At 53.9% G+C, this 15,045-nt stretch overlaps 1 protein-coding gene across 3 annotated transcripts; it reads left to right on the forward strand.

Annotated features, from left to right (window-relative positions):
- The first annotated feature begins 747 nt into the window (after positions 1 to 747).
- Positions 748 to 13,763, forward strand: LOC139600570 (myosin-6). 3 transcript variants are annotated; one of them, XM_071448855.1, is made up of 38 exons: positions 748 to 948; positions 1,436 to 1,579; positions 2,164 to 2,320; positions 2,488 to 2,515; positions 2,612 to 2,720; positions 2,802 to 2,894; positions 3,016 to 3,079; positions 3,515 to 3,613; positions 3,756 to 3,859; positions 4,530 to 4,668; positions 4,754 to 5,022; positions 5,202 to 5,372; positions 5,510 to 5,819; positions 5,924 to 5,997; positions 6,135 to 6,222; positions 6,306 to 6,423; positions 6,511 to 6,634; positions 6,832 to 6,968; positions 7,058 to 7,184; positions 7,293 to 7,421; positions 7,515 to 7,757; positions 7,984 to 8,160; positions 8,261 to 8,406; positions 8,484 to 8,574; positions 8,839 to 9,228; positions 9,318 to 9,444; positions 9,546 to 9,664; positions 10,052 to 10,248; positions 10,456 to 10,639; positions 10,712 to 10,877; positions 10,955 to 11,079; positions 11,161 to 11,469; positions 11,548 to 11,751; positions 11,956 to 12,081; positions 12,184 to 12,459; positions 12,889 to 12,984; positions 13,527 to 13,661; positions 13,743 to 13,763. In XM_071448855.1, exons 1-38 carry the CDS (start codon positions 748 to 750, stop codon positions 13,761 to 13,763), a joined length of 5,817 nt encoding a protein of 1,938 aa, XP_071304956.1. The 3 variants fall into 3 exon arrangements, with proteins under 3 accessions (XP_071304956.1, XP_071304963.1, XP_071304971.1); XM_071448862.1 differs by having other exon boundaries at positions 13,746 to 13,763; XM_071448870.1 differs by having other exon boundaries at positions 5,936 to 5,997; positions 13,746 to 13,763.
- Positions 13,764 to 15,045: the final 1,282 nt, after the last annotated feature.

Here is a 15,045-nt window from a genome sequence, read left to right on the forward strand (position 1 = left end):
TATGCTGCTATAGGGTGTGTGTGTTGCTATAGGGTCTGCACATCACTATAGGGGACCCATACTTTGCTGTGGGAGTCTGCATGTAGGGCTGTGCAGGATTCTAAGGTTCCCTGCGTTGTTATAGGGGTCCCTGCACTGCTATCACTGTAGGGATGCCTGAATCATTATGGGGGTCTGTGTGTGGCTATAGGGGTCTTTGTGCTGCAGGGGGCCATGCATCATTCCAGGGTTGTGGGGGTGCCTGCATCAGTACAGGAGTCTGTGCTTGGGGCTGTGCATGGGATTGGGGTCCCTGCATGACTCTAGGGGTCTGCCCACAGCTACAGGGAGTCTGTGCACTGTGTAGGGCTCATGGGATCATGAATGGCTATAGGATTCTCTGCATGGGGCCATACACACCTACGAAGTCCTGTACATCACCATTAGGAGTCCTTTAATGGTTATAGGGGTCCCTGCAGGGAGGTCCTGAATCACTGCAGGCGTCTGTGCAGGGGGCAGTGCATGACGACGTGGGTGTGCAGAGGGCTATAGGGCTCCCTGCACATCTGTCAGGACCCATGCGTGGGGCTGTGCACAGCTGCAAAGCTCTGTGTCTGGCTCTGGGGTCTGCCACAGCCATAGGGGTCTGGCATGGCAATGGGCTCTGGCCAGTGGGGCTGTGTGGGGCCATGGAACAGGGGGCAGGACCCTGTGGCCACAGGCTGACAGCCCCCAGGTGACGCAGGGTCCGTGTCGGTGCGGGGCAGGATGGCGGACGCGGTGCTGGCAGCGCTGGGGGCGGCAGCGCCGTTCCTGCGGCCGGGGGAGCGGGAGCGGCTGGCAGCACAGACCAGACCCTTCGACCCGCGCAGCGAGTGCTTCGTCCCCCACCCCCGGGAGGAGTTCGTGCGGGGACGGGTGACGGGGCGGCAAGGAGGGGAGGCCACCGTCCAGACTGAGCTGGGAGAGGTGGGCAACTGGGGAATGGGGGATGGGGGGGGGGGGGAGGGGAGGGGGCCAAGGGGCCATGTGGGGCAAAGGGTTAATGAGGATGAGGGGGTAATGGAGGGAGGGGATAAGGATGGCAAGGGTTGATGGCAGATGGGGCATAGGGGGTGACTGGTGGGGGAAAAAAGAGGGGATTGGGCATCCAGGGGGATGAGGAGTTGGTGGGAAGTAGGGGAGTGAAGAGTCAAGGAGGGAGGGATTAGCGGGATGAAATTTATGGGGGAGGGGTTAAAGGAGGGAGGGGGGTTGAAGGTTTGGGGGAAAGCAAATGGAGGAGGTAGAAACCAGGCCGATAGTGGTGGGGTCTCGCAACCGATGGGAGGTACCTCCCAAACCATAGGAAAGCCCTCTCAACCCATGGAAGAAATCCTACCAATGGAGCACCCCCTACCCTCCAAGCCATGGATATCTCCCAACCCCCACCCCCACATCTCCCCATTCCTCCCAGACGGTGACCGTGAAGGAAGCTGACATTCACCAGCAGAACCCCCCCAAATTTGACAAGATTGAGGACATGGCAATGCTGACTTTCCTCCATGAGCCTGCTGTCCTCTACAACCTCAAGGAGCGCTATGCCTCTTGGCTGATCTATGTGAGCCTTCTCACAAGCCTCTGGAGCACCTGGGAAGTAGGCGAGGCCTTCCCTACAGCCTATGGGGTGGATGGAAACTAGTGACCCTTCCCTAAAGCTCTTGGGATACCTAGTACCAGATGGGGCTTCCAGAATATCTATGGGCCGTCTAAAACCTGGTGTGGCTTTTTCACAGACTTTGGGACACCTAGAACCTGGTGGTCCTTTCTCCAGCCCCCTTGGGCCACCCAGACCAAAAATATCCCATTTCTAGACTGCCTCAGCCACCAAGACCTGAGGTGTTGCATCACCTGACCCCTGTGGCCACCAAGATCCAAGATGTAACTTCAATAGCTCCCCTGATAGGACACAATATGTTCCATCCCCAGACCCCTTGGGCCCCTGACAAGAGGTGTCCCATCTCTATCCCAGCCCTCTGCATGTTGTGAGCCACCCAGATCCAAGATGTTCCTTCTCCAGCCCGTTTTCAGACAACCAAGATCAGGACATCCCGTCACCACATCCCTTGGGCCACCCAGACCTAGGATGTCCCCACCAGGTGGGGTGGCACCTCCTGGCTCTGACCTGCCTGCCCTTTTCTTCAGACCTACTCGGGGCTCTTCTGTGTGACTGTCAACCCCTACAAGTGGTTGCCCGTCTACAATGCCGAGGTGGTGGCTGCCTACCGGGGAAAGAAGCGGAGTGAAGCTCCGCCCCACATCTTCTCCATCTCTGACAATGCCTACCAGAACATGCTGACAGGTAAGGATGTCCTGTGAGGACCTCAAACTAGAGGACCCCCTCCAATAAATGTCTCCTGACTTAGAACTGGTTCTCACCTGGGAGGATGGAGAACCTCAGCCTCAACCCCAAGACCCCAAGTATGTTTCCCAGCTTCATCCCACCTGACTCCTCTTTTTTCTTGGCAGACCGGGAGAACCAGTCCATCCTCATCACGTAAGGCCCTGCTTTGTCCAGCCCTGCCCCAGAGCAGTGGGGTGGGATGAAGGACCCACCAGGATGTTTTCCAATATCTCACTGTTGCTCCCCCAGTGGAGAATCCGGGGCGGGGAAGACAGTCAACACCAAGAGGGTCATCCAATACTTTGCCAGCATTGCTGCCATTGGCGACCGCAAGAAGGAGGTGACCAATAGCAGCAAGGTGAGTTCCTCAGTCCATGTACCCTCGGCAGAGAGTGTACCCCAGTGGTATCCACACCCAGCATTGTCCCACCCCATCCAGGGCACCCTGGAGGACCAAATCATCCAGGCCAACCCTGCCTTGGAGGCCTTCGGCAATGCCAAGACCCTCCGCAATGACAACTCCTCCCGATTTGTGAGTGATGGGGTGGGTTGTATCAGGAAGGGTCTGTGGGACACTTTGTGGGACAGGATCTATGGTGTGGGATCTGGTGTGTGAAGGCAACCACCTCCACCTCCTGCCGCTGCTTTCCCAGGGAAAGTTCATCCGGATCCATTTCGGGGCCACCGGGAAGTTGGCATCAGCTGACATTGAGACCTGTGAGTGGGTTAAGAGCTCAGTGAGAAGCTGTCTTGTAGTCCATTATCCATCCGTGGATTTATTCATCCATCCTAGGACTCATCCATGTATGGACTCCTCCATCCACCCATGAACTTCATCCATCCACCCAGGAGCTCCATTCATCCACACACATCTCCCTTCTTCCCTCCATCCAGTCGCCTCTTCATCTCCATCTCCTTATCCCACCACTGACCTCACCCTCCATCTCCAATTCTTTGTCCCTCCATCTCCTTGTGTCTACCTCCCTCCTTCCTTGCCTGCCTCCCCTTCACCCATGTCCGTCCCTTCATCTGTCTTCATGGTTGATGGATCCATCATCTCATCCCTCTATCCATCTGACCTTCCATTTTCCTCTCTCTTCCTCCATCTCCTCACCCCAACCTCTATCCCCCTTCTCTCCATATCCACCTCAGACCTCCTGGAGAAGTCCCGTGTCATTTTCCAGCTGAAGGCTGAGAGGAACTACCACATCTTTTACCAGATCCTTTCCAACAAGAAGCCAGAGCTGCTGGGTGAGTAGGATGCTTGGCCTTGAGTCTTCTACCTCCTCTTCTCCAATTCTCCGCTCCTTCCTGGGGCAATTGAGGATGATTTGAGGCTGTTTAGCCAGTGCAAATGCTCAGTTTTTCTCTCTATCCTGGCCCCACGGAACAGAGATGCTTCTCATCACGAACAACCCCTATGACTACAGTTATGTCTCCCAAGGAGAGGTGACTGTGGCCTCTATCGATGACTCTGAAGAGCTGTTGGCAACTGACGTAAGTGGTGGGGTGGGCAGGTGGACATCCCCGTGATGAATTGAGGGTGAAGTGCCACGTGGATGGTTGAGATCGTAGAAAATGGATGGGTGGAGGAGAGGAGGAACATAGGGATGAGAGGTGGAAGATAGGAAGGGTGGAAGATGGTGGGTTGGTGGAATGGGATGATGTGGGGTGAGGGATAGAACGTAGGACAGGAGGCAGGGAGTGGAGGAGGCTTTGGATGGAGATAAAAACAGTACTTAGGTGGTGGAGTACTTAGGTGAACAGATGTGTCCATGGGTGAACAAGTCCTTAAACAGATAGATGAGTCCATGGATGCATGGATGGAGTTAATGGTGAATGGATGAGTCCATGGATGGATGACTCCATAAATGGATGAGTCTATGGATGGATGAATGGTTAGAAGAGTCCATGGATAGGTAAATGGATGAATGTAGTCCTCGGATAGATGGATGGATGTATCCATGTACGGATGGACAGCTAGATCCATGGATACATGAGTCCTCACATGTATGGATGGGTGAATCCATAATGGGAAAGTCCATGGGTGGATGAGTCAGCAGATGGACAGAGGAGTTGATGATCTGGAAGGGCAGAGAGACACAAATGGTGGCCAGCAGAGAACCATGACCACAGCTGCTGGCAAGGCCCTCTCCCTATCACCCAGAGCGCTTTTGATGTCCTGGGCTTCACGGCTGAGGAGAAGGCTGGTGTCTACAAGCTGACGGGCGCCATCATGCACTTTGGCAACATGAAGTTCAAGCAGAAACAACGGGAGGAGCAGGCAGAACCAGATGGTACTGAAGGTGAGTGGGTACAGGATGACATGGGTCTTGGGATCACCAGGTTAGGTGGAATCTGACAGCACGTCTTTTTCTTGATGCTCTGCAGATGCTGACAAGTCAGCCTACTTGATGGGGCTGAACTCAGCTGATCTTCTCAAGGGGTTGTGTCACCCCCGGGTAAAGGTGGGCAATGAGTATGTCACCAAGGGGCAGAATGTCCAGCAGGTGTACTACTCCATTGGGGCCTTGGCCAAGGCTGTATATGAGAAGATGTTCAACTGGATGGTGGTGAGGATCAACAACTCCCTGGACACTAAGCAGCCAAGGCAGTATTTCATTGGTGTGCTAGACATCGCTGGATTTGAGATCTTTGATGTGAGGACTGAGGGGGTGGCAGGGTGTTTGTCCTCTTGGGGGTTGTGTTGGGCCTCTTGGGTGTTGAGTTGACTTCATTGACACTACTGGGCATTCTGTTGACCCTGCTGGGGCTCAGGTTCGCCTATCAGACATTCTGTTGAATGCCAGTTAACCTCATCTTCTCTCTCCTTCCCCAGTTCAACAGCTTTGAGCAGCTCTGCATCAACTTCACCAATGAGAAGCTGCAGCAGTTTTTCAACCACCACATGTTTGTGCTGGAGCAGGAGGAATACAAGAAGGAGGGCATTGAGTGGGAGTTCATTGACTTTGGCATGGACCTCCAGGCCTGCATTGACCTCATTGAGAAGGTATCACCTCCCTCAGGGTCTTGTGGGGGCTGAAAGGACTTTGGGGGAAGGGCCCTTTCAGTTGGAGCCTGCCAAGAGCCCCAAAGTTGATCAGCTGGGTTGTGCTTGGTGTCCTCCACCACCACTTTTCTTCCTAGCCCATGGGGATTATGTCCATCCTGGAGGAAGAGTGCATGTTTCCCAAAGCCTCAGACATGACCTTCAAGGCCAAGCTCTTTGATAATCACCTGGGCAAGTCAGCCAACTTTGGGAAGCCACGCAATGTCAAGGGGAAGCCAGAGGCCCATTTCTCTCTTGTCCACTATGCTGGCACAGTGGACTACAATATCATCGGGTGGCTGGAGAAGAACAAGGACCCCCTCAATGAGACAGTGGTGGGGCTCTACCAGAAATCAGCCCTGAAGCTCTTGGCCAACCTCTTCTCCAACTACGCTGGGGCAGATGCTGGTGGGTGAATGGATGATGGGGTGATGGAGCAATGAATTGATGGAGAAGACTACTGTCCACTAGTCAGCCTCTTTCCTCTGTTACCCTCTCCCTCTTCTCTCCAGGTGGTGATGGAGGGAAGGGGAAAGGAGCCAAGAAGAAAGGTTCCTCCTTTCAGACCGTCTCAGCACTGCATCGGGTGAGTGACCTACATAGAGGACCCGGTTTGGGGCAATGGGAGGACAATCTCCTGAGCGGTGGAAGACCCCTTCAGTCCCACAGACCCTCTCTTGCTCTCTCATTATTCAGCTTCTTCTCTCCTCCCTCCCTCAACAGGAGAACCTAAACAAGCTGATGGCCAACCTTAAGACCACCCACCCTCACTTTGTCCGCTGCATCATCCCCAATGAGCGGAAGGAGCCGGGTGAGCACAGGGCAGGGCTGAGGGCAGGGAAAAGGGTGGTAGGTGTGGCTTGTGGCTGAGACCACCCCTTGACCCACTGCCAGGTGTGATGGACAATCCCCTGGTAATGCACCAGCTTCGCTGCAATGGAGTGCTAGAGGGCATCCGCATCTGCCGCAAGGGCTTCCCCAATCGCATCCTCTATGGGGACTTCCGACAGCGGTAGGCACAGAGGAGAAAATGTGGGGATGGCATGGACAACCCAACTGGGGCCGACCTCAGGCTTTTCCTGTCCTCTCTGGTCACCAGGTACCGCATCCTGAACCCTGCTGCCATCCCTGAGGGGCAGTTCATTGACAGCCGCAAGGGCGCTGAAAAGCTCCTGGGATCCATTGACATTGACCACAACCAGTACAAATTTGGACACACCAAGGTAAGGGCACATGGTGTCTCCATGGTCCTACCACCCATGGGGTCATGTGACCCCATGGTCTTACCACTGATGTGTCTACCTCTCTATCCACCCCACTATCAGTCGCTTCATTCCCCCAACAACCCATCAAGCCATTTATCTGTCCATGAACTCTTCCCAACCAATTCACCCTTTCACTTGCCTCCTTCATCCATCAGGTCTTCTTCAAGGCTGGGCTACTAGGACTTCTGGAGGAGATGCGGGATGAGCGCCTCTCCCGCATCATCACCCGCATCCAGGCTCAGGCCCGAGGGCAGCTCATGCGCATTGAGTTCAAAAAGATCCTGGAACGCCGGTGAGAGGGGAAGGGTCTTTCTCCTTGAGAAGGGATGTCTGGTGGGTCACCAGATTGGTGGAGTAGTGGCATCTGTGTCACCATTCTAGGGACTCACTGCTGGTGATCCAGTGGAACATCAGGGCCTTCATGGGGGTGAAGAACTGGCCTTGGATGAAGCTCTACTTCAAGATCAAGCCCTTGTTAAAGAGTGCTGAGACAGAGAAGGAGATGCAGGTGGGAGGAGGTGATGAGACGGGCAGCTTGGGATCCAAAATGGGTTAGGTGGGGTTGATGGATGGAGGGGATTGGATGTGGCTACTGGTCTCCTGGGTTCTTGTTTAGAACATGAAGGAAGAGTTTGGGCGGCTGAAGGAGGCCCTGGAGAAGTCGGAGACCCGGCGCAAGGACCTGGAGGAGAAGATGGTCTCCATGCTGCAGGAGAAGAATGACCTTCAGCTCCAAGTGCAGGCTGTAAGTGAGACTGCCTCAAAAAGCCATGTCAGGGGGGGTGACCAGCAGCCCTGGAGGGGCTTCTTCCCTACTTCCTCTACCACTCTGACACAGGAGCAGGACAACCTCAATGATGCTGAGGAGCGCTGTGACCAGCTGATCAAGAACAAGATCCAGCTGGAGGCCAAGGTGAAGGAGCTGACAGAGAGACTGGAGGATGAGGAAGAGATGAACGCAGAGCTGACAGCTAGGAAGAGGAAGCTGGAGGATGAGTGTTCGGAGCTGAAAAAGGATATTGATGATCTAGAGCTGACACTGGCCAAGGTGGAGAAGGAGAAACATGCCACTGAGAACAAGGTGAGGGTGGAGAGAAGCCTTGACCTTAAGTTGTGGGGATTTGGATCAACACAACCTGTTTGTGTGGGGTTGAGGAGGTCCAGGGCTAGTTGATCTGGGCTACATGAAGACTCAACATCCTTTGGGTTCTCTACCTTGCCTCATTGGACAAGGACAACAGCAATATCACACAGCTTTGTCCTACCTCTGGTACCAAGCTGGAGGCCTAGTGTTTCTCCTCCTTCAGGTCAAGAACCTCACAGAGGAGATGGCTGGGCTGGATGAAACCATTGCGAAACTAACAAAGGAAAAGAAGGCCCTGCAAGAATCTCACCAGCAGACACTGGATGACCTGCAGGCAGAGGAAGACAAAGTCAACACCCTGACAAAGGCCAAACTCAAGATGGAACAGCAAGTGGATGATGTGAGTGTGGTCTGGTCCTACCATGAGTAGTGCTAAGGAGCTTTCTGGGGCAGATATGACGGAAAACTGAGGTTCTCCCCATTTCCATGTTTCCACACAGCTTGAAGGCTCCCTGGAACAGGAGAAGAAGGTCCGGATGGACCTGGAACGAGCCAAAAGGAAGCTGGAAGGTGACTTGAAGCTAACCCAGGAGAATATCATGGACCTGGAGAATGACAAGCAGCAGCTGGAGGAGAAGCTCAAAAAGTAAAAATGGACCTCTTTCCTCAATCTAAACTGGGGGCAAGGGCAGGGACCTCACTGGTAACTGCTTTCATTTTCAGGAAGGAGTTTGAAATCAACCAGCAGAACAGCAAAATTGAGGATGAGCAGGCTCTGGCTCTGCAGCTCCAGAAGAAGCTGAAAGAGCTGCAGGTGAGGGATCTATTCTCTGCTTATTTGGGCTGGCCTGGAGAGTTTCTGGCTGGTTGGGTTGAGCTGAAGAGTCTCTATCAGGTTAGGCTGAGTTTAGGAGTTTTCAGTTGGCTGACAAATGTTCAGATGTCTGGCATGAGCTGAAGTGTTTTCAGCTTATTGGGGTGAGTTGGGTTGAAAAGTTTCCAGCTCAGTTGGTTGAGTTGAGTGGAGGAATTGAGTGAAACCAAGCCCACTGAAAACATGTTCATCCCCGTAACACAGGCACGGATTGAGGAGCTGGAGGAGGAGCTGGAAGCAGAGCGGACAGGCAGAGCCAAGGTGGAGAAGCTGCGCTCAGACCTGTCACGAGAGCTGGAGGAGATCAGTGAGCGGCTGGAGGAGGCAGGTGGTGTCACTTCAGTGCAGATTGAGCTCAACAAGAAGCGGGAGGCAGAGTTCCAGAAGATGCGGCGGGACCTGGAGGAGGCCACGCTGCAGCATGAGGCCACGGCTGCTGCACTGCGCAAGAAGCACGCCGACAGCGTGGCCGAGCTCAGCGAGCAGATCGACAACTTACAGCGCGTCAAGCAGAAGCTGGAGAAGGAGAAGAGTGAGCTCAAGCTGGAGCTGGATGACCTCAGCTCCAACATGGAGCAACTCATAAAAGCCAAGGTAGAAAGAGGCCAAGGTGGACATCTTATCTCCACCATGGGCATCATTCTCCTTCTTCATTCCTTCCCTCCATATTTTTCTCCTCCAAGGTGGGCATGGAGAAGATCTCTCGCACCATGGAGGATCAGGCAGCTGAACACCGGGCCAAGCTGGAGGAGACACAACGAGTCCTCAATGACACCAGTACCCAACGGGCGAAGCTCCAGACTGAGAATGGTGCAAACCCTGACCCACCATACCCCTCACTCCACATCCTCAGCCCTTGTCCCATATCTTCAATCCCTGCCACACCTTGAAAACCTGCCCTACCTCTGCAGGAGAGCTGTCCCGCCAGCTGGAGGAAAAGGAGGCCCTTGTCTCTCAATTAACTAGGGGCAAGCAGTCATACACCCAGCAGATGGAGGACTTGAAGAGGCAGCTGGAGGAGGAGATGAAGGTGAGGTTTGTGGGATGGCTAATAGGGTCTCCTTCACCCTTATGGTTGTAGCACCAAGTAGAATTAAAGTTCAGGCCAGTTCAGTGGGGTGGTTGCATCTAAGAGCGGTTGAGTTGGGTTGCATTGGTCTAACAGCTGAGAGGTTGGGCTGGGCAGGTCAGTTCTGAAGAAGCTGGGTTGGTCTAGGGGTGATTGGGTGGCACAGGATATGGGGAAGTCAAACTGGGCCAGGCTAGATGTACCCATCTTTACATTGTTCTGTGTCTAGATGTGCTGAATTTGGGTGGAATGATCTAGAGAAGGTTTGATTGAGAAATACCAGTGCTTACTGAGTTTGAGGACCTACACATAGGTCAACTTCACCTACTCCTTGCCTCTTCCTCCCAGGCCAAGAATGCACTGGCCCATGCCCTGCAGTCAGCCCGGCATGACTGCGACCTTCTGAGAGAGCAGTATGAGGAGGAGACAGAGGCCAAGGCTGAGCTCCAGCGCTCACTCTCCAAGGCCAACTCTGAGGTGGCACAGTGGAGGACCAAGTATGAGACAGATGCCATCCAGCGCACTGAGGAACTGGAGGAGGCCAAGTGAGTCATCTCCCCATGAAGGGAGATTCTGTGGGGCACGGGGAAGTGGAGACTCTTCTACAGTACAAGGATCTGGAGAAAGTATAATAATCTGGAGATAGTAGAGGAGATCCAGAGCAGAGCCTCAGCTAACCAGTGGGTGGAAGAAGGTTTGAGTTGGCCCACTTAGTCCATGGGTCACCACAGCTAGGTTTTCTCCCACAACAGGAAGAAGCTGGCCCAGAGGCTGCAGGAGGCTGAGGAGGCGGTGGAGGCGGTCAATGCCAAGTGTTCCTCCCTGGAGAAGACCAAACACCGTCTGCAAAATGAGATTGAGGACCTGATGGCAGATGTGGAGCGGTCAAATGCAGCAGCAGCTGCGTTGGACAAGAAGCAGAGAAACTTTGACAAAGTAGGACGCAGTGGTGAGACAGGAGCAGATGGGAGACACAGGGACAGAGAGTGACACCTAGCTTTGTTTCAGATCTTGTCTGAGTGGAAGCAGAAGTTTGAAGAGTCACAGATGGAGTTAGAGGCATCACAGAAAGAGGCCAGGTCCCTCAGCACTGAGCTCTTCAAGCTGAAAAATGCTTATGAGGAGTCGCTTGAGCACCTGGAGACATTCAAAAGGGAGAACAAGAATCTCCAAGGTGAGACCATGGTATTCCCCCTGCCCACCTTGTTCTCCACCACTTTCCACAAGTCTGATTGGTTATCATCTGGGCAGAGGAGATCTCGGACCTGACAGAGCAGCTGGGTGGCAGCCACAAGACCATCCACGAACTGGAGAAGGTCCGGAAGCAGCTGGATGCTGAGAAACTGGAGCTCCAAGCTGCATTAGAGGAGGCTGAGGTGAGCCAAATCACATCTCCATGAGTCCCAAGTTGTCCTAGTCTTCTGTGTGTCCCTCTAATTGCTCTCTGTCTCCACCAGGCCTCTCTGGAGCATGAGGAGGGAAAGATCCTGAGGGCCCAACTGGAGTTCAACCAGGTCAAGGCAGACTATGAGCGCAAGCTGGCCGAGAAGGATGAGGAGATGGAGCAGGCCAAGCGCAACCACCTGCGGGTGGTGGACTCACTGCAGACCTCGCTGGATGCTGAGACCCGGAGCCGCAACGAGGCCCTGAGGCTGAAGAAGAAGATGGAGGGTGACCTCAATGAGATGGAGATTCAGCTCAGCCATGCCAATCGCGTGGCTGCTGAGGCTCAGTCCCACCTGAAAGGAGCCCAGGCTCACCTCAAGGTGGGATTACCCACCTATAAGGAGGTCTTCCTAGCCCCCTGAGCTGCTGGCTGATGTCCATTCTGTATATCCCAACAGGACACCCAACTTCAGCTGGATGATGTGGTAAGAGCCAATGAGGACCTGAAGGAGAATATTGCCATCGTGGAGAGGAGAAACAACCTTCTCCAGTCAGAGCTTGAGGAGATGCAGGCAGTGGTGGAACAGACTGAGAGGGCCCGTAAGTTGGCTGAGCAGGAGCTGATTGAGGCCAGCGAGAGGGTCCAGCTTCTCCACTCACAGGTGAGACATCACATACTTTCGAGGATAGAGGTCACCTCCATCCAATAGATATGGGCTTCTAATGGGTTGAGTTACCAAGATCTCCAGATCCTTTAAGCCTGCAGAGTTGGAAGAGAGTTGGGGAGCATTAAGTACTGGGGGGTTGAAGAAGGATGGGCCACCAGTTCAAGAGACACCTCCTGAGATCCTCTCCTCTAACTCCAGAACACCAGCCTCATCAACCAGAAGAAGAAGATGGAGGCTGACATCTCCCAGCTGCAGACAGAGGTGGAAGAGGCCATCCAGGAGTGCAGGAATGCTGAGGAGAAGGCCAAGAAAGCCATCACCGATGTGAGTGCCATGGTGGGACCTATGTCTAGGACCCCTTCCACTGGAGGGTGAAGGAGAGCATGCTTTGGTCCTCCTTCCCTGCTTGCTTCTCTCCTTGGGCAGGCGGCCATGATGGCAGAGGAGCTGAAGAAGGAGCAGGACACCAGCGCCCATCTGGAACGGATGAAGAAGAACATGGAGCAGACCATCAAGGACCTGCAGATGAGGCTGGATGAGGCCGAGCAGCTGGCCCTCAAAGGGGGCAAGAAGCAGCTGCAGAAGCTGGAGGCTCGTGTGCGGGAGCTGGAGAATGAGCTGGAGGCTGAGCAGAAGCGCAATGCTGAGAGCATTAAGGGTCTCCGCAAGTCTGAGCGTCGTGTCAAGGAACTCAGCTACCAGGTGGGGCTCCTGGGATGGCCGAGGTCAATTCCTGCCCCTTGGACATAGAGCCTCATATCTCATGCTGAACATGATCTAGAACATGGCTGACCTGCTGGCCAGAGAGGCTGTCTAGATTTGATACTAGACTACCCACTGCATGTATGTCTGATACTGCAGTGGGATCCAGAATATTGTCTGGGTCATGAGGCACCCAGGTCATCTCTCAGTGTCCCAGCATCCATGGAGTCTCTCCATGTTCCATTCCCTGACCTCATCAGGGGAAAGAAGACATCCACCTCCTGCTCCCAGAGCTGAGGACACCCACAGACCTAGAGAGGCTCCAATCCCCAAGAACATCAGTAACTGTCTCCTGACCCTCGTAGCTTGGGTGGTGATTCCAAGCGCAGGTAGGGTCAGGTCCTGATCCATGTGTGTCTCACCCTACAGACGGAGGAAGACCGTAAAAATATGATCCGGCTCCAAGACCTCGTGGACAAGCTCCAGCTGAAGGTCAAGGCCTACAAGAGACAGGCAGAGGAGGCGGTGAGCACTGGGCAGGCAGCCATGGGATCACCCCCCCCTCCCCCGCCCCGGAGGGGACAGTGTGGGTTTAGGATATGGGAGAGGATGTGGGGGAGACCTTGAGGTGAGGTGGTCAAGGGGTGGGGTATTGGGGTATTAGGGGGTGAGGAGGGTGGGTTGGTGATGGGATTGAGAGATGACAGTTGGATGTGGGAAGGAAGTGGCGGAAGTGGCGGAAGTGGCGGAAGTGGCGGAAGTGGCGGAAGTGGCGGAAGTGGCGGAAGGAAGGAATGAAGGAAGGAAGGAAGGCTGGCTCGAAGCTTATGTGGGTGGAAGATTGGATGGATGGATGGATGGATGGATGGATGGATGGATGGATGCACGGATCATTGAATAGATGGTTGGGTGGTTCAAAAATAGAATGTCTGAAGAAACACAACAGGTGTTTCTATTGTGGGCCAGATGGAGCAATAAAAAAGTAAGATTTATGGGGAGCAGAGGGGGTGGAGCAGGAGGCCAGACAGAGCTGTGTGGGAGCCTCACTGGTGTCCCTGCACCCTCAGGAGGAACAGGCCAACACCAACCTGGCCAAGTTCCGCAAGGCGCAGCACGAGCTGGATGAGGCAGAGGAGCGTGCCGACATTGCCGAGTCCCAGGTCAACAAGCTGCGGGCCAAGAGCCGTGACATTGGAGCCAAGGTGGGACTTTCCCCTGCCCACAGGTGCCTCATGGGCTGCCCCATGGCTGCCCCCCAACATCCCCTTTTTCTCCTCCCTCAGAAGGGACTCAATGAAGAGTGAAGATCCGGATCCCCAAGTATCCTACCTGAACTTGCAGCTGTCCCATTTAGAATTCCAAGTGCCCAACTCCCCTTAGCCCCCCAAGCTTGGAAAGCCAATAAAAACCATTGAGCAGCAGCCGTTTGTGTGGGGTTGGATTTGTGTGGGGAGGGTGTGGTTATCCCATTGTATGGCACCTGTAATATGGATGGAGCCCACACAAGTTTCTAGTAAATCTGAAATTTATGAAGAAAAAATTTATGGGATGTGGAAAAAGGGACAAGCCACGTGGGAGCATTGTCAGAGCATTCAGGGATGCAGCGAGGAAGGCCAAAGTCACCTTGGAATTGAATCTGGCAAGGGATAACATGGACAACAAGGAGGGCTTTTACATGTATATCAGCAGCAAAAGGAAGATTAGAGAAAATATGAGGCCACTGCTGAATCAGATGAGAGAGCACCTCTATGGAGAAGGACCTGGGAGTCTTGATGGATAACAAGTTGACTATGAGCTGGCAGTGTGTCCTTGGGGCCAGGAGGGCCAATAGTCTCCTGAGTGCATTGGGAAGTGTGTGACCAGAGGGTCAAAGGAGATGATCCTGCCCCTCTATCTCAACTATTCAGTCATAGTGAGGCCACATCTGCTGTGGTTCAAGTTCTGGACTACTCAGTGCAAGAAAGACAAGGAGCTACTGGAGAGGGTCCAGGAGGCCAGGAAGATGATTTGGGATCTGGAGCATCTCCCCAGGGAAAGAGACTGAGGGAGCTGGGCCTAAGTCTAGAGAAAACTCAGAGGGGATCTCATCAATGCATGTCAAAGGCGGGTGTCCAGAGGATAGTGCTCGACTTTTCAGTGGTGTTCAGAGACAGGACAAGAAGCAATGGTCATAAACTAAATCACAAGAAGTTCCACCTCAACCCGAAGAAGAACTTCTTTACATTGAGGGTGGCAGAGCACAGGAACAGGCTGCCCAGGGAGACTGTGGAGTCTCCCTGTCTGCAGACATTCAAAACTCAAGTGGACATGTTCCTGTGTAAATTCTCTAGGTTACCCTGCCTTGGCAGGGGGGTTGGACTGGATGATCTTCTGAGGTTCCTTCCAGCCCTAAAAATTTTGTGGACTGCCAACCCATGTGGACCTGGTGCACCCCACAGGATGTTGCAGCCCACCCCACAATGCAATATGATTTCACCCATGGAGTATACCTTGACCTCAGACTGCCTCACGGGGTATCTCAACCTGCCTCACACCAATCCATGTCTGTGTGTGGGAAGAGATGTGCCGGGGGGCACATATGGGACT

Source organism: Agelaius tricolor, unplaced genomic scaffold (assembly GCF_023055355.1).
Source record: "Agelaius tricolor isolate 1412-34295 unplaced genomic scaffold, bAgeTri1.0.p SCAF_2, whole genome shotgun sequence".
Taxonomy (NCBI): domain Eukaryota; kingdom Metazoa; phylum Chordata; class Aves; order Passeriformes; family Icteridae; genus Agelaius; species Agelaius tricolor.

Excerpts from the sequence above, each read along its gene's own strand:
- LOC139600570 (XM_071448855.1), top strand. The coding sequence starts at position 748 with ATGGCGGACGCGGTGCTGGCAGCGCTGGGGGCGGCAGCGCCGTTCCTG. Across the intron at positions 2,516-2,611 it reads AACCAGTCCATCCTCATCAC|TGGAGAATCCGGGGCGGGGA; the intron begins GTAAGGCCCTGC and ends TTGCTCCCCCAG. Across the intron at positions 9,229-9,317 it reads AGCAACTCATAAAAGCCAAG|GTGGGCATGGAGAAGATCTC; the intron begins GTAGAAAGAGGC and ends TTCTCCTCCAAG.